The sequence below is a fragment of the Myxocyprinus asiaticus genome, chromosome 36 (assembly GCF_019703515.2).
Source record: "Myxocyprinus asiaticus isolate MX2 ecotype Aquarium Trade chromosome 36, UBuf_Myxa_2, whole genome shotgun sequence".
NCBI lineage: Eukaryota > Metazoa > Chordata > Actinopteri > Cypriniformes > Catostomidae > Myxocyprinus > Myxocyprinus asiaticus.
In genome coordinates, this window is record NC_059379.1 from 36,238,851 (window position 1) to 36,257,599 (window position 18,749).

General features: G+C 39.5%; 1 protein-coding gene across 5 annotated transcripts in view; it reads left to right on the plus strand.

Moving 5' to 3' along the window:
- Window positions 1–18,749, plus strand: part of myof (myoferlin) — an 81,259-nt gene that overhangs the window by 44,449 nt on the left and 18,061 nt on the right. For all 5 annotated transcript variants that reach the window (XM_051673707.1, XM_051673708.1, XM_051673709.1 and 2 more), the window contains 14 exons: window positions 2,735–2,927; window positions 3,622–3,777; window positions 7,975–8,106; window positions 8,198–8,361; window positions 9,083–9,197; window positions 9,962–10,064; window positions 10,209–10,348; window positions 12,182–12,352; window positions 12,445–12,547; window positions 13,079–13,156; window positions 13,245–13,426; window positions 14,120–14,278; window positions 14,382–14,483; window positions 16,710–16,871. In XM_051673707.1, coding sequence (XP_051529667.1) covers window positions 2,735–2,927; window positions 3,622–3,777; window positions 7,975–8,106; window positions 8,198–8,361; window positions 9,083–9,197; window positions 9,962–10,064; window positions 10,209–10,348; window positions 12,182–12,352; window positions 12,445–12,547; window positions 13,079–13,156; window positions 13,245–13,426; window positions 14,120–14,278; window positions 14,382–14,483; window positions 16,710–16,871 — 1,960 coding nt within the window. The remainder of the gene's footprint in view (window positions 1–2,734; window positions 2,928–3,621; window positions 3,778–7,974; window positions 8,107–8,197; window positions 8,362–9,082; window positions 9,198–9,961; window positions 10,065–10,208; window positions 10,349–12,181; window positions 12,353–12,444; window positions 12,548–13,078; window positions 13,157–13,244; window positions 13,427–14,119; window positions 14,279–14,381; window positions 14,484–16,709; window positions 16,872–18,749) is intronic.

Here is an 18,749-nt window from a genome sequence, read left to right on the forward strand (position 1 = left end):
TGAGTTCATCAAAAGATTAAAGTGTCCTCCCAATATTATATCATGAGGGGTGCCAGCGGCTTGCAACATCCTTTCAAGATCTATAAAAAAGCCCTGATCATCAACATTAGGTGCGTAAATATTAGCCAAAATAAGACTTTGCCCCTGAATTTCAGCTAAAACAATAATGACTCCTCCTAATTGATCTTTAATCTGTTTGAGACATTTGAATTATAGATGCTTATCATTATAATGACTCCCCTGCTCTTACTTGAGCCAGCATTAATGAAAACATGTCCATCCCATATCTTCCCAAATTTTTCAGCTTCCTGTGGGGAAAGATGAGTTTCTTGAAGAAACACTATCATATTTCTTATGCTTAAGAAGAGAAATAACCTTCCTTTTTTTATGGGGTGCCCCAACCCATTCACATTCCACAGAGAGAGACAATCCGCTCATTAACATTTGACATTTTGACAGATGAGAAAAAATAAATTGTGGTCAAAAACAAAATTGTAAAGACCACATTCCAACATTAGTGCAACAATCAAACCCCAAACTTCCACCAGAACCAAACAAACAGAAAAAAGAAAAACGTGGGCATTAACCCCGTGCACGACAGCGCCAACTGGCGTCCATCCCTCCATGCACGCCTACGAGAGCCCCTGCGATAACTTTGATGGCGGATTGCTCAAGTCCGGTGTTTCTATACAGCTTTTGTGAGACAGTTACATAACAAAAGATAATCTATAAAACAAACTCCAGCTGCTAGGCAGAACCAGCAAAAAAAACAAAAAACAAAAAAACAAAAAAGGCGTTCAGTATCCTCGGACAGTCAAATGAATGTTCACTGAGCCGGCCCATTCGGCTGCTACATGAGTGCAACAAATGACCTAATCACTCCAATGTCTTGCAGGAAATACTCCACAAAACAAACTCCAGCCAATAGGAGGCATAAGCACAAAGAACATGCAGATTCATCCACAAAACAGTCCCAAAGGAGCGTTACTCCACAAAGCAAACTCCAGCCGCTAGGCGGAACCAGCTCAAAAAGAAACAAAGAAGTCGCTCTGTTCCTCGAACAGTCAAGTGAATGTTCAGTGAGTCGGTCCATTTGGATGCAACGTGAGTACCACAAAATAACTGACTCCATCGACTTTATGAAGGATATCGCTTGCTGGGGACATGTAAATGTTTTATGGCCATTCTTAGTATCTATTCTCAATTTGGCCGGGAACATCAGTGCAAAAGCAACCTTCCGTTGATGTAAGAGTTTCTTGCATTCCTTGAATCGATCAAGTTTCTCTCATCAAATTTGCAAAGTCTGGGAACAAGAATATGCTGTGGTTCTTCCAAAAAAGCCTGCCTTTACTCCTTGCGCAGCGCAAGATCTTTATCGGATGATCTCAGAAATTTGGCCAGAATTGATCGGGGTTTGTCTCCCTCAGCAAATCGCCATGCCGGAACCCTGTGAGCTCGCTCGATTTCCAGCTTATAGCCTGTTATGTCAAGCAGATTCGGAAGGAGCCCATCCAGGAATTTCACCATATCCTGACCCTCTTCTGTTTCGGGAATTCTGACATTATTCCGCCAGCTACAGTTCTCCATGTCCTCCAATTTCTACCAGACACGCTCCAAATCCACCTTTGTTGCTAGCAGATTAGCAGCTAATTCCCTGTCTGACTCCAGATAATCTATCCGTTTCTCGACATCCCCCACTCTTGTAACCACCTCAGAGAACTTTGTCTCCATGGCAGTGATCGATCGATGTCTTACAGCAAGATCTTCCAAGTCAGCAACTACCTCTGTCAACATTGGTGACATGTTCAACATTTCTCACCGAATTTACCACATTTCTCTGACCAAATCGGCTCCCGGGCTTGCGGCCTTCCCAGGGGTATCAGCTTGAGCTTATAAGTGTCTTTTAATGTATCCAGAGCCTGAGGATTTTGAATTCTGTTGTCCTTCTAGAACAGTTATGGAACAGAGTGTATAGAATCTCACCGGTTTAATAATTAATAGTGTTAAAACTAGCAAAGTAAGCGGAGCTCGCCGTTTACACGTCCGAACCTCACATGGCGTCACGTGACTCCACCAGGTCCCTTTTTTCTTGAGAGATCTGGAAACACTGCTGCTAGTATATCACCCACCCTCAGCACAGGTTACTGTCATTTAAAAAAAGAAAGTTTTTAACCATTCTTTAATTTAGTTCTAACCGGTTACCAATTGGAAAGGAGGCAGCGGAACGCCTGAACCGAAATGAGAAAATGCTGTTTCTGCTTGGAAAACTGTTGTAGTTTTTGTACATTGTACCCTAGTTATTAATATTTTTTTATTAATATTCATGCTGGATTTTGTTTTTAGATTTGATCAGATTCAGCTTTGTCGTTTGTCATTACAGTACACATACAGAGCCAGTCAATACTGTTAACATCTAACCAGATGTGCAAATATTAAAATAACATTTAAATAAATTATGGTTAAGTGCACATTGCAAATTATGTATAAATGGTAGTATAATTCAAAAGATAATTGTAGAGGATGTGTATATAAGTAATATATTTACACATTTAAACATAAAAAATATTGCTAAACACATTTACAGTATGTTAAATATTTAATGTAGTGTCTCTATTAATTCTGTCCATAGCAGTTACTGTCGATGTAGTATAGCATAACATACTGCAAGATCTGTCAATTTCCCATAAGTATTTCATGTCACCTACCCAAATGTTTGCTCCCATCATATCCTCAGTTTGAAAATTCCTGATCTGGAGGGGAAGCCTAATCTCACAACGCTGGATCTTCAGATGAAGAAGTTGCGGGACAGCACTCTGGAAAGCATCATGAAGGGGGCCAAACACTTGCTTGAAGGGGCTGAAGATGTTAATAAGAGCTTAGGCATCATTGAAGGCTGGTTGGACAAGCTCAAGCAACTGGCTGTGGTGGTGTGTTCAGTTGTTTACTTCTGTTTAGAGGTTTAGCTGCAGTACTTTCAACGGAAAAAGTTGAATTGTCTGTTTTTCTTTGCTTAGACCAGTGGTTTTTCTTCATGACCTAGATTTTACAGTACATTGGGCATCAAGTGTCGACACAGCATTGCATTTAGGCTGTAGAAAATCTGACAATTTTTTAAATGCATAACCAACAGCAGATGTGTGATTTACCAGCCTGTCACATTAAAAAAACACTGGGCACAATCTGTTTTGTGACTGATAAATTTGTGCCAAAATACTGTAGAGTTTGATTGGACACATGGCCTTTGACATAAAAATTTAAATATTAAAGAAGTGTTTCTCCTCTTTTAAAAGTTTATAAGCCTGTTATTTTACTTTCCTAACTATGCATTATTATACATGGTTAGTTGCACTTCATTTTTGCATTTAGCATTGTTCTTGCCTGCTGTCCATGACCCTATCAGAACAGAACAGCGACCCATTTTTGTGTGTGACCCACCAGTTGAGAACCACTACCTTGAACTATTTATTTCATAGGGTTGGGCAGTGAAATTAACAAATTAAAATCAACCTATAGCTCTACTGTACATTACCAGTGCTAGGTTAGATCTGTATTGTAGGTGCTGATCATTTTGATAAAACCCCTAGTAATAATTTTTATTAACGTTATTCTCTTTTTCCAAAGCCTCAGAACAGCATGCCTGATGTGATAATCTGGATGTTGCGAGGAGAAAAAAGGGTTGCATACACCCGCGTCCCAGCCCATCTAGTGCTCTATTCAGGCTACTGTGAGCAGGCCTGTGGCCAGTACTGCGGCAAGACTCAGACAATCTTCATGCAGGTATTAGGAGATTGTTGTCCAAAACAGGTGTTACAAGTGGCATTTTAAACAAGTTTTAAAGGAATTGGTCACCAAAAAAAAAATTAAAACATCTACATTAATCTTAAGCTTTTATGTTCGTTATGAAGCGCCATCGTTATGCAGTTGTCAAGCTCCAGCAAAGACAAAAAAGCATGATAAAAGTAGTCCATATTATGTGCTATATTTGAAGTCTTCCGAAGCCAATCTTTACCTTTGCTGAAGCTTGTTTATACTGCCTCTGCATCCATATTCAAAAATGTTCCATCAGCATCACTTACTGTACATCGTTCATCTACTTATTTATTTGTTGTTATTAGCCCACTGTGTTCTTAGATTACTTAATACTTAGGGTGCTTCTTTATAGTTGAATAAGTAAAAAAAAAAAAAAAAAACGTAAAGCAGTGTTTCCTTAATTAAGAAACACTAAGGCAACATGCCATTTGTTTTTATTTATTGTGTTTATATTAAAATTTATATTTAACTTTTTAAATAAAGTATGTTCAATAGCATAATAGCATATTATCCATGTTTACTGTGGTCTTTAATTTCAAATGTCAAGAACTGTGAAATTCATTGGTATTGGTACCAACTACAATTTTGGTGTGTGTGTATGTATATGTGTGTGTGTGTGCGTGTGTATATATATATATATATATATATATATATATATATATATATATATATATATAAAAATAATATATATCTCAGTTGAAGTCAGAAGTTTACATACACTTAGGTTGAAGTCATTCAGACTCATTTTTTAACCAATCCACAGATTTCATATTAGCAAACTACAGTTTAGGACATCTACTTTGTGCATGACATGAGTAATTTTTCCAACAATTGTTTACAGACAGATTGCTTCACTTTTAGTTGACTATCACAATTCCAGTGGGTCAGAAGTTTACATACACTGTTAACTGTGCCTTTAAGCAGCTTGGAAAATTTCAGAAAATGATATCAATCCTTTAGGCAATTAGTCAATTAGCTTCTGAAAGGATAATTGGCTAATTGGAGTCATTTTGAGGCGTACCTGTGGATGTATTTCAAGGCCTACCTTCAATCTCGGTGCCTTTTTGCTTGACATCATGAAAATCAAAAGAAATCAGCCAAGACCTCAGGGGAAAAAAGCAATTTCCAAACACCTGAAGGTAACACGTTCATCTGTACAAACAATAGTACAAAAGTATAAACACCATGGGACCACACTTCCATCATACCGCATTCTGTCTCCTAAAGATGAACGTAGTTTGGTGCGAAAAGTGCAAATCAATACCAGAACAATAGCAAAGGACCTTGTGAAGATGCTGGAGGAAACGGATAGACAAGTATCTATATCCACAGTGAAACGAGTCCTATATCAATATAACCTGAAAGGCTGCTCAGCAAGGAAGAAGCCAGTGCTGCAAAACCACCATAAAATGCCAGACTACAGTTTGCAATTGCACATGGGGTCAAGGAACTATGACCATCGTTATGTTTGGAGGAAAAAAGGGTGGGGCTTGCAAGCTGAAGAACACAATCCCAACTGTGAAGTATGGGGGTGGCAGCATCATACTGTGGGGGTGCTTTGCTGCTGGAGGGACTGGTGCACTTCACAAAATAGATGGCATCATGAGGAAGGAAAATGATGTGGATATATTGAAGCAACATCTCAAGACATCAGCCATGAAGTTAAAGCTCTGTCTCAAATGGGTCTTCCAAATGGACAATGACCCCAAGCATACCTCAAAAGTTGAGGCAAAATGACTTAAGGACAACAAAGTCAAGTTACTGTAGTGGCCATCACAAAGCCCTGACCTCAATCCAAAAGAAAATTTGTGGGCAGAACTGAAAAAGTGTTTGTGAGCAAGGAGGCCGACAAACCTGACTCAGTTGCACCAGTTCTGTCTGGAGGAATGGGCCAAAATTCCAGCAACTTATTGTGAGAAGCTTGTGGAGGCTACCCAAAATGTTTGACCCAGGTTAAACAATTTAAAGGCAATGAAACCAAATATTAACAAAGTGTATGTAAACTTCTGACCCACTGGGAATGTGATGAAAGAAATAAAAGCTGGAATAAATCATTCTCTCTACTATTATTCTGACATTTCACATTCTTAAAATAAAGTAGTGATCCTAACTGACCTAAAACAGGGAATGTTTTCTACGATTAAATGTCAGAATTGTGAAAAACTGAGTTTAAATGTACAGGTGCATCTCAATAAATTAGAATGTCATGGAAAAGTTCATTTATTTCAGTAATTCAACTCAAATTGTGAAACTCGTGTATTAAATAAATTCAGTTCACACAGACTGAAGTAGTTTAAGTCTTTGGTTCTTTTAATTGTGATGATTTTGGCTCACATTTAACAAAAACCCACCAATTCACTATCTCAACAAATTAGAATACATCATAAGACCAATTAAAAAAAAACATTTTTAGTGAATTGTTGGCCTTCTGGAAAGTATGTTCATTTACTGTATATGTACTCAATACTTGGTAGGGACTCCTTTTGCTTTAATTACTGCCTCAATTCGGCGTGGCATGGATATGATCAGTTTGTGGCACTGCTGAGGTGGTGCAGTGGCCTTCAGCTCATCTGCATTTTTTGGTCTCTTGTTTCTCATTTTCCTCTTGACAATACCCCATAGATTCTCTATGGGGTTCAGGTCTGGTGAGTTTACTGGCCAGTCAAGCACACCAACACCATGGTCATTTAACCAACTTTTGGTGCTTTTGGCAGTGTGGGCAGGTGCCAAATCCTGCTGGAAAATGAAATCAGCATCTTTAAAAAGCTGGTCAGCAGAAGGAAGCATGAAGTGCTCCAAAATTTCTTGGTAAATGGGTGCAGTGATTTTGGTTTTCAAAAAACACAATGGACCAACACCAGCAGATGACATTGCACCCCAAATCATCACAGACTGTGGAAACTTAACACTGGACTTCAAGCAACTTGGGCTACGAGCTTCTCCACCCTTCCTCCAGACTCTAGGACCTTGGTTTCCAAATGAAATACAAAACTTCCTCTCATCTGAAAAGAGGACTTTGGACCACTGGGCAACAGTCCAGTTCTTCTTCTCCTTAGCCCAGGTAAGACGCCTCTGATGTTGTCTGTGGTTCAGGAGTGGCTTAACAAGAGGAATACGACAATTGTAGCCAAATTCCTTGACACGTCTGTGTGTGGTGGCTCTTGATGCCATGACCCCAGCCTCAGTCCATTCCTTGTGAAGTTCACCCAAATTCTTGAATCGATTTTGCTTGACAATCCTCATAAGGCTGCGGTTCTCTCGGTTAGTTGTGCATCTTTTTCTTCCACACTTTTTCCTTCCACTCAACTTTAACATGCTTGGATACAGCACTCTGTGAACAGCCAGCTTCTTTGGCAATGAATGTTTGTGGCTTACCCTCCTTGTGAAGGGTGTCAATGATTGTCTTCTGGACAACTGTCAGATCAGCAGTCTTCCCCATGATTGTGTAGCCTAGTGAACCAAACTGAGAGACCATTTTGAAGGCTCAGGAAACCTTTGCAGGTGTTTTGAGTTGATTAGCTGATTGGCATGTCAAAATATTCTAATTTTTTGAGATAGTGAATTGGTGGGTTTTTGTTAAATGTGAGCCAAAATCATCACAATTAAAAGAACCAAAGACTTAAACTACTTCAGTCTGTGTGCATTGAATTTATTTAATACACGAGTTTCACAATTTGAGTTGAATTACTGAAATAAATGAACTTTTCCACGACATTCTAATTTATTGAGATGCACCTGTATTTGGCTAAGGTGTATGTAAACTTCTGACTTATATATAATAATCTGCTCAGGTAGCCGACAGTTCTGCCCAATAGAAATAGGTTTTACTCAACAAGAACAAAACTTAGAGGAAACATTGGTCATAAAATGTAGTTGTATGATACTGTGATGGTTCTTTTTTATTATTATTATTACTTAGAGATTGACAGCCATGTTAAGAGCTACCTAAAGATTCTTTAAAAAAAAAAAAAGAAAAACACAAAAATGTTCTTTTGTGTTACAGAAAAAATTATAGTATATGGGTTTGGAACAATGTGGGGTTTTTTTTTTTTATGTTTACATGAATTACTCAAAGTCAGATTAGAATGGGCATGTGTTTGTATGTCATAGTTTTTTGAAAGTATGTTGTGATCACAGTCACATGATATCTTTGTTTCCAAACAGTATCCCATGGACAAGAACAACGGTTCGAAGATTCCTGTCCAGATACGGGTGAACATGTGGCTTGGGCTGGCAACAGATGAAAAGAAGTTCAATACTTTTGCTCAGGGGATGTTCAGTGTATTTGCAGAACTGGTAAAGAGAGTTTTTCATGCTTTGAGATCTCTAACTTGGAGATGGTCAGTACTGAGTTTGAAGCATATGATTGCTTATTTTTATTTTACAGTATGAAAACCAGGCACAGGTTCTGGGAAAGTGGGGCACCACCGGTTTGCTGAATCGCAGCAAGTTCTCTGATGTCACAGGCAAAGTGAAGCTGAAGCAGGAGTACTTCATGCCCCCTGTTGGCTGGGAGTGGGAAGGTGACTGGTGTGTGAATCCAGAGACAAAGTGAGCTCCTCCAAATGCAAATATTTGAAAATAGCTAGCAAATATATTTACATTTTTTCACAGCATTATTAGTGTTGTTTGTTAATGCAAACATGACTATGACTGTGGAAAACCCCTAACACTAAGCATTAAAATTGAGGTGTGACAATATCGGATGTGCTACTGACATGAATGATGCATCAAACCAAATTCTTTTATAGCTCAATTGTGTAATTTCTGTGCCACTAGCACCACCAAACAGAAGAACAAATATAAACATTTAGTCAATTTTGATATGTCGAGCAGTTGGGATGCTCAAACAGAGCAATATTTTTATAAAGCCACTAGCCACAGAACACACAGTGTTTACAGTTTTGAGGAAGGAAACGTACAAATGGCGTACAGGCCCAGACAGTATCTACGCGCATATTTCCGCAGAATTGTGACATCTGTCATTCACAGAAGTTCTACACCAATACCGCTGCTCCCTATACACATATGATGCAGTCTGCTTAGGGCACCAACTCTCTAGGATGGCACCCTCTTACCCTAGGGGGTACCAGAAACTCCACCGACTGTCCTTACACGCACATATTTATACGTTATTCAGTGACCCCATATCAGTCGTGGAACACAAACACCCCCACCAACTTGCTGCAAGTGTCGGTCTCAGACAGTTCGCTAACCGTCCGATGCAAATTGTGCAAAAACTGGTAAACACATGAATCCTATTATGTTTCAGTCTGCTGAATGATGCCGATGCTGGACACACAGAGTTCCTAGATGAGGTTTATGAGAACGAGACTCGATTCCCAGGGGGAGAATGGAAGCTTGCGGCTGAACCTTACACTGATGTGGTAAAAGCACCTCTAAAACTTCAGCTTTATTTTAGATATCATAGAAAGCCATTTATTCATTTTGCATTTTTAGATTACTGCAACATTTAAATCAGAGAACACATTTATTTTTCTCTCTGAGGTCCACTTTCAATGTTAGAAAAGGTGTTATGCATAATTTTGTTTTTCAAGACTCTCTCTGACCCTCAGAATTAAACAGTTTAATTTGCTGCTATACCTTTAAGAAACGGCTCCTTTGCATGAGAAATGAGCGCTTTGCTGTGCTCACACATTTACTGCAGGATTGATGTTAAGTCTAATTAGGTTGTGCTGTCCCGTTCTTCAATGACATGTACAGAGTGGCAGGTGCTACACACAGCCAGTAACGACACATGGTTTGATATGTAAATATGGCCATATTTTAATATTTCTTTTCTGGTGTCAGAATTGAAGGATTTCAGAACAAGTTGTTTTTGCAGCTTATATTCAATAGCTTAGTTTTAAATGGGTCTTTTTTTCCAGGAGTCCTGGAAGTTGCAGTTTGTATGTTGTAGGATGTTTGTTATATGTACCATAATGTTATTCTTTTTTTTTTTATAGTACAATGAACTGTTTTAAATCATATGACCTCTATTAATCACTCCTCATACCTATTTGGTATGAAAACTAAAAGACAGAAAAAAAAAAGGATATTACGTGCTCTATTTGTTTGTAATTTTTTTATCATTTGTTATTGCAGTCTTTAAATTAGTATATCACTGAACAGTCCTATTTTGTGTTTACAGAATGGAGAAAAGGTCCAGAGCCCTACAGAGATTAAATGTCCACCTGGCTGGCAGTTGGAGGATAACTGGTCCTTTGATTGCAACCGGGCTGTCGATGAAAAAGGTTAGTCTGTGTTTCTGTTGAGATTTCGTAGGTGAAAATTGTGACTTGATTCCTGCCAATTGAGTTGCATTTTATTGTCACTGTATACAGAGTGCTTAAGCAGTTTGGATTGGGCAGTTATATGATGTGAATTTGTAAATTTAGGTTGGGAATATGGAATCACCATTCCACCTGACGATAAGCCCAAATCCTGGGTAGCAACTGAGAAGATGTACCATGTCCATCGTCGCAGAAGAATGATCCGACCTCGGAAAAGGACTCCTGGCACCAAAACTGCTGCTGATGCAAGTGTAGATTGTGCTATTTTAAACAGACTTTACAGCGGTTTGATCTTTGACGAGTTGAAACGGCACTGCAAAAAATATTTTTCTTACTCCGTTAAAATTACATAACTGTAAATAATAAATAACATCCTTAAAACATTCACTTGACAAGCAAAACTGCATTAACTATTCAGTCTTGTTTTAAGTAAAATTTAATGTAGTAAGGTATATGCTTAAAACAAAAAATCTACTTGCTAATAGGGTAAGATTAACATACTGGTTTTCCCTTGAATAACATTTAATTTATAATGTTAATTCTTTCATCCTTTACTCACCCTCATACCATCCCAGATGTGTATGACTTTCTTCAGCAGAACATTAAGTTTTTAGAGGAATATTTCAGCTCTGTAGGTCCATACAATACAAGTGAATGGTTACCAGAACTCAGAAGGTCCAAAATGCACACAAAGGCAGCATTAATAGTAGTACAAAATACTTCAGTGGTTAAAACCATATCTTCTCAAGCGATATGATAGGTGTGGGTGAGAAACAGATCAATATTTAAGTCTCTTTCACTTTCTCATTCAGCCACCTATTGGTTGGGACAGGTCAAAGGTGGAGATTTATAGTAAAAAATTACTTAAATATTGATCTTTTTCTCACCCATACCCATCATATCTCTTTAGAAGATATGGATTTAACCAATGGAGTTGTATGGATTACCTTTATGCTGCCTTGTCCTTTTTGGACATTTTGACCTGGTCACCATTCACTTGCATTGTGAGGACCTTTAGAGCTGAGAGATTTTTCAAAAAATGTTTGTTTGTATTCAGCAGAAGAAAGTCATACACTTCAGGGATGGCATGAGGGTGGGTAAATGATGAGAGAATTTTTTTTGGTCAAAATTTTTGGGTGAACTATCGCTTTAAGAAGGATGTTTTAGATATATTTTACTGGAAAACAAGACAAAAATACTGTGCAAGAAAAACATTTTTTGATGCGAGAGCCATATAAGTAAACATGAGATCACAGTTGGCCCCATTTGCTGTCTGTCTTTCTTTACTTTCCTGTTCTATGAACAATTTATCAGTGTAAAATAGTGACAAAGAAATAGAAAAAAAGACAAGAAAAATACCTGTTTTTAATAACTTGCTCCACCTCTAAAATGACTTTGTTTTTTGGCTGATATTACCATCCCTTCCCCTTTATTCACCTGCCATACAGAGACCGCTTTTCACCATACAATCAATTCCTGATGTTTAGTTATTTATTTTAAAGGTGCACTCTGAAATGTTGTGCATGTCATCTTGGACTTACACTGACCCCTGAAGGTGTGGATGCAGCATGATTCAAACACAATAGTTTTCAGTTGCCGATGCCATTGTAGAAATTAATTGTTAATGCCATGATTAATCCATGAGTGAAAGTGTCCAATAACAGAGCTGTTACAGCGATTAAGCGAATAGTATTCAGCTGGCCATCTGATCCTAACATGGCAGCCCCCATGAGGGGACCCCCTCTATGTAGACTAAAACGGCTTTTGAAAGGTTACTGATATGACTGCAGTCAAATATCTCTAGTGAGAGATCATATTAAACATACGTTTAATTACTGTTCATTTCTTTAGGAGCACAGGTTTTTTTTTTTGTTAATGAAGAAATAATTACTGAGTGCACCCGTCTCTTTAAAAAAAAAAAAAAAAAAATCTTGTTGAATATTCTGTTTCTCACTGAAATTTGTAATTATGGAAGTAAAATTGGTTGTGAATGCCGTTACTTGTGGACTTGAATTAGGAACAATGTTAAGTGTACTTTTAGATTGTGCTGCTTAATTTTCTTATTGTTTGATGTCCAGAAGAAGGACACAGGAGATCCAGAGGGCTGGGAATACTCCTCACTGATTGGCTGGAAGTTCCACAGGCAGCAGCGCTCCTCGGACACATTCCGCAGGCGCCGCTGGAGAAGGAAGATGGCACCGTCTGATCGAGTCGGAGCATCAGCCATTTTCAAACTGGAAGGGGCACTGGTTAGCAATAAGACTTTTCTTTCCTTATATGTATCCTAGTATTCATCAACCACATAGTGACTGATAAATCGCACTGTTGATTTGCTTAACAGGGAGTTGATGTGGAATCTAAAGATGAAGACAAAAGCTCCAAAGCAGAATCTTCTACTAAGCAGTTTGGAGACAACACACCCACTGTGTCATGCACATTTGACCGTGAGTAATTTAACGATGAAGGCTACTGCACAGAATCAAATACTAATACTTTGCAGTATACACTGTATAATACCTTTTTTTTTTTTTTTTTTTTTTTTTTTAAATCGTAAGTGAAACAGTAAGCATTATTTCACAATAAACAATATAAACTGTCAAATGCTACATGACCTCATCACATTGCAATGTGAGTAACATCTAGTTATCATCTATTCCCTTTTTATTTCAGTTTTCTTTAAAAACTTTTTGATTAAATGAGTAAAAAAAAAAAAAATCTCGGCAGAAATTAATTCCATTCAGTTAACTCATCACACTTGAAATGGAAGGTCTAGTTTAGAGCATTACATTGTTACATACAGTATTCTGCAGTGTGCTCTCTTCGAGACTGCATTTTAGAGCATTTTTAGCAACAAAAAAAGCAGCAGAAATAGTAAGTAGTATATTAGGATGCCATTCCGTACACAGCCAACAATTACAGAAAGCCAATTTTATTTCTTTAGACTCCATTGCACTAAAAGCTTAATTTTCTTGCAGGATCGTACGCGTACCACTTGAGAGTCTATGTTTACCAGGCCAGAAACCTTATTGCTCTGGACAAAGACAGCTTCTCAGGTTATAAAACTGTTTTGATGTTCATGATCTGTCCTAAAAAGCCCACTCACCTTCTAATTGACTTAAATCCTGCTGGTTTGAATTGCAGATCCATATGTCCATGTGTCATTCTTGCATCAGAGCCAAACATCAGAGACAATCAAAAGCACCTTGAACCCGACATGGGATCAGACTCTTATTTTTAAAAATGTTGAAATCTATGGTGACCCCCAGTTTCTTGCCCAAAACCCACCCAGAGTGGTGCTGGAAATCTTTGACCATGATCAAGTGGTTAGTCTGTTTTCTTTCTTTTCTCAAATTTTTTTTTCACTCATCTGACAAATATCAGCTTGGTTTCAGGATGTCTTTAAAGTCAACATGAAACTCATAGTACTTCCATAATGTGATTCCCATTGGGAATTGACTGGATCATGAGAAATGGTCTCCGATGAGTGATGCACAATAATGCGTATTAATACTGGGTAGCTCAGCGAATATTGATGCTGACTACCACCCCTGGAGTCGCGAGTTCGAATCCAGGGTGTGCTGAGTGGCTCCAGCCAGGTCTCCTAAACAACCAAATTGGCCCGGTTGCTAGGGAGGGTAGAGTCACATGGGGTAACCTCCTCGTGGTCACTGTAATGTGTGGTTCTCGCTCTCGGTGGGGCGTGTGGTGAGTTGTGCGTGGATGCAGCAGAGAATAGCGTGGGCTTCCACACGCGCTGTCTCTGTGGTAAAGCGCTCAACAAGCCACGTGATAAGATGCATGGATTGACTGTCTCAGACGCGGAGGCAACTGAGATTCGTCCTCCGCCACTCAGATTGAGGCGAGTCACTACGCCACCATGAGGACTTGGAGCGCATTGGGAACGGGCCATTCCAAATTGGGGAGAAAAGGGGAGAGAGAAATTGTTTTTAAAAAGTAGTGATATATACTTGCCTTCGAGTATGCAATTTGCAGTATTGATTTGTGCATTCTGCTAGGGTAAAGACGAGGTGCTTGGCAGGAGTACATTTGTGCCCTCTGTGAAGTTAAACTCGGATGTGGATGCATCTCCTAAACTCATGTGGGAGCCTGTAACTCACAAATGTGTTCCTGCTGGAGATATTCTGGTGGCTGCAGAGCTCATTCTGAAGAGCAAGGTTTGTTCTTCGTGGATTTTGAGCCTCATTTACCACATTAAAGGTTGGTCTCGGGTTCATGCAGTTATGCCTAATAATTTTCATATTGTGTTGCCTGCTTTAGGGAAATGAGACTGAACTTCCTCTTGTTCCACCCAAAAGAGGAGAGAAGCTCTATATGGTTCCCCAAGGGATTCGACCTGTGGTGCAACTCACTGCCATAGAGGTAAGTTTTACCCTTGTGTGCTGGGATTTCTCAGAATTGGTTTTAGTGCACATGCTAAATCACATCTTTTATGTGTGTATATATTTATATAACTCAGCAAAAAAAAGAAACGTCCTCTCACTTTCAGCTGCTTTTATTTTCAGCAAACTTAACGTGTAAATATTTGTATGAACATAAAAATATTCAACAACTAAGACATAAACTGAACAAGTTTCACAGACATGTGACTAACAGAAATGGAATAATGTGTCCCTGAACAAAGGGGTGGTGGGGGGGGTTCAAATTCAAAAGTAACAGTCAGTATCTGGTGTGGCTATCAGCTGCATTAAGTACTGCAATGCATCTCCTCATGGACTGCATCAGATTTGCCAGTTCTTGCTGTAAGATGTTATCCCACTCTTCCACCAAGGCACTTGCAAATTCCTGGACATTTCTGGGGGGAATGGCCCTAGCCCTCACCCTCCGATCCAACAGGTCCCAGACGTGCTCAATGGGATTGAGATCCGTGCTCTTCGCTGGCCATGGCAGAACACTGATATTCCTGTCTTGCAGGAAATTATGCACAGAATGAGCAGTATGGCTGGTGGCATTGTCATGCTGGAGGGTCATGTCAGGATGAGCCTGCAGAAAGGATACCACATGAGGGAGGAGGATGTCTTCCCTGTAACGCACAGCGTTGAAGTTGCCTGCAATGACAGCAAGCTCAGTCCGATGATGCTGTGACACACCGCCCCAGACCATGACGGACCCTCCACCTCCAAATCGATCCCGCTCCAGAGTACAGGCCTCAGTGTAACGCTCATTCCTTCGATAAACGCAAGTCCGACCATCACCCCTGGTGAGACAAAACTGCGACTCGTCAGTGAAGAGCACTTTTTGCCAGTGCTGTCTGGTCCAGTGAAGGTGGGTTTGTGCCCATAGGCGCAAAACCCATTGTTGCCGGTGATGTCCTCTCTCAGCCTATTGCGGACAGTCTGAGCACTTATGGAGGGAATGTGCATTCCTGGTGTAACTCGGGCAATTGTTGTTGCCATCCTGTACCTGTCCCGCAGGTGGTATTCAGATGTACCAATCCTGTGCAGGTGTTGTTACACGTGGTCTGCCACTGCGAGGACGATCAGCTGTGCTTCCGCTCTCCTTGTAGTGCTGTCTTGGGCGTCTCACAGTACGGACATTGCAATTTATTGCCCAAGCCACATCTGCAGTCCTCATGCAGCATGCCTAAGGCACGTTCACGCAGATGAGCAGGGACCCTGAGCATCTTTCTTTTGGTGTTTTTCAGTAGAAAGTTTTTATAACTGTGACCTGTTTTTTTTTTTTTTTTTGCCCAATGCCCAATTCCCACTACTTACTAGGTTCTCGTGGTGGCATGGTTAATCACCTCAATCCGGGTGGTGGAGGACAAGTCTCAGTTGCCTCCGCTTCTGAGACAATCCGCGCATCTTATCACGTGGCTCGCTGTGCATGACACTGCGGAGACTCACAGCATGTGGAGGCTCATGCTATTCTCCGCGATCCACGCACAAATTACCACGTGCCCCATTGAGAGTGAGAACCACTTAATCGCGACCACAAGGAGGTTACCCCATGTGACTCTACCCTCCCTAGCAACCGGGCCAATTTGGTTGCTTAGGAGACCTGACTGGAGTCACTCAGCACACCCTGGATTTGAACTCGCAACTCCAGGGGTGGTAGTCAGCGTCAATACTCGCTGAGCTATCCAGGCCCCCACTAAATCACATTTAAAGCTTAATATTCAATTCAATAATGTTCAATAAATAAATGAAAAAAATCACCCAAAAATGTCATAATTTAACCACACTTACACATGTCATTCCAAACCTTTATTACTTTCTCTCTTGTGCGGAAAACAAAGGGAAAATTTTAATCAATATCCTTGTCCTTTTCAATATAGTGGTAGTGCAGTGGATAGTAACTCTCGTTAAAGCTTAAAAAAGGTCCCAAAAGTATCATAGAAGTAGTCCATGCGACGCATATATCATATTCCAAGTCTTCTGAAGGCATAGATTAGGTTTTGGTGCAGTAAAAATCTTGATATCCATTGTGTATTCATGAACGCTTTGAGAACCCCCTTTACATTGGAACGTTTTTACACAGTAGAACTTGAATTGTTTTTAGTGCTAAAATGGATTTTTTTATTTTATTTTTTATTTAATTAGTGCTTTAATTCTTTTAAAACTTATTTTATGGTTTTGTGTGATGCAGATTCTGGCTTGGGGTTTGCGTAACATGAAGACCTATCAGCTTGCTCCCGTCACCTCACCCTGTCTGGTGGTAGAATGTGGAGGAGAGAGAATTCAGACAGCCGTAATCAAAAACATGAAGAAGAGCCCGAATTTCCCAGGAAATGTCCTCTTATTAAAAGTGGTGAGTGCCTATCACTTTCTAAGGGAAAGAAAAAAAACATGAGAATTAATACACTGTGTTAATAAAGTTTACCTAAAAAGTATTTTGAGACAAGCCTCACTTGCAAATTTATGAATTTCATGGCTTGATTATATATAGCAAGAGGCATAATCCTATGACTCAAAAACAACTTTTTTTTTCTCTTCCAAATGGGAAATTTTGAAGTATTCAATATATGAAGTATTTTCCCCTCAAGTTTACACAGGTGTCATAGCCGAGTAAACACGAGTAGTTCATCACTTTATCTATGGACATGTTCCACTACTGTTTGACAACTAGATAGTTCCCAAATATTTTTATCTTAATTTTGGACACAATGGGAATTGACAAAAATGGTTCAATGTAATTAAAAATTAACTACTTTTATACAATATTTGTGTATGCTGTACATTTTACACTTACAGTAATATCACATTGTTAGCTTATCAGCATGTTATCATGCTGTTTTTAGAGCTAAAATCAATGTTCGATTTTTTTTTTTTATTTTTTTTTAATTGGCACTTATGATATTTGAAAAAAATGATATTGATGAAAATAGTTAAGAATTAAGTACTTGATCCAATATTCAAGTGTGCTGTTCATTTTGCACTTGGATTAGAGGATCACATCAGAGACTATTTAGCAGAGGCGGGTCACTTCTATTAAAAATGAATGGGAGAAATTGGAACACCCAACTGTCAACAGATGTAGTAAAGGAGGGCGTGTTGAGTGACTCCAGCCAGGTCTCCTAAGCAGCCAAATTGGCCCAGTTGCTAAGGAAGGTAGAGTCACATGGGGTAACCTCCTCATGGTTGCTGTAATGTGGTTCGCTCTCGGTGGGGCGCATGGTGAGTTGTGCATGGATGCCGCGGTGGATGGCGTGCAGCCTCCACACGGGCTATGTCTCCGTGGTAACGGGCTCAACAAGCCATGTGATGAGATGCATGGGTTGACTGTCTCAGACACAGAGGCAGCTGAGATTCATCCTCTGCCACCTGGATTGAGGCGAGTCACTACGCCACCATGAGGACTTGGAGCACATTGGGAATTGGGCATTCCAAATTGGTGAGAAAAAAAAACGGATGTAGAAAAGGAAGTACCGCTTTACAGGTAAAAGAGCCAATTTAGCATAATCTGAGGTAAAGAAACACAATTTATGATAGCAGTGTTGTCAGATTTTACTGCTGATTTGAAATACGTTCTTTGATTGTAATCCTGACCAATCATTTTGGAGATTTCGGTCTTTCTCCATTCAAGTAGCTGTGGCACTTGTATGCTGCTTGTTTACATAAAAAGTAGCTGCCTGGGAGCGTTCCAAAGATGGCCACTGAGCGACCTGACTTGCTAAAAAGATTTTGATCACATAGTTAGCTTCACAACATGCTGACTTGCTGTTTTTAGCACTAAAATTAATATTTGATTTTTTTTTTGTTAAAAATAATTTGCGCTAAAATGATTTTTGAAAAACCTTGTATTAAGAAATTATTCAGTCTAAGTAGTACTTCATCCAATATTTGTGTGTGCTGTTCATTTTGAGCTTGGATTGGAGTGTCATGTTGTTAGCTTATCAACATGCTTACACCGAACACCATTGAAATCAATTGTAAGTCACGTCTCCTGTATGTTTCACGTGAGGAGCACTATTTGTATGACGCACAGAGTTACTACCTATGTTGAGGGTTCTCAAATGGGTCACTCTTGTGGTTTCATTTCAGTTAGGATTCCTTAGAAGCCAGCTGCCTATTTAGGTAGTAGACAGCAAGAGAGCTCACTAGGTTTCAGCGAGCTCATCACGTACTCTGGGATCGCCTACCCGAAGGATACATAAGATGATACTTAAGAATTTGGCCAAAACGAGAT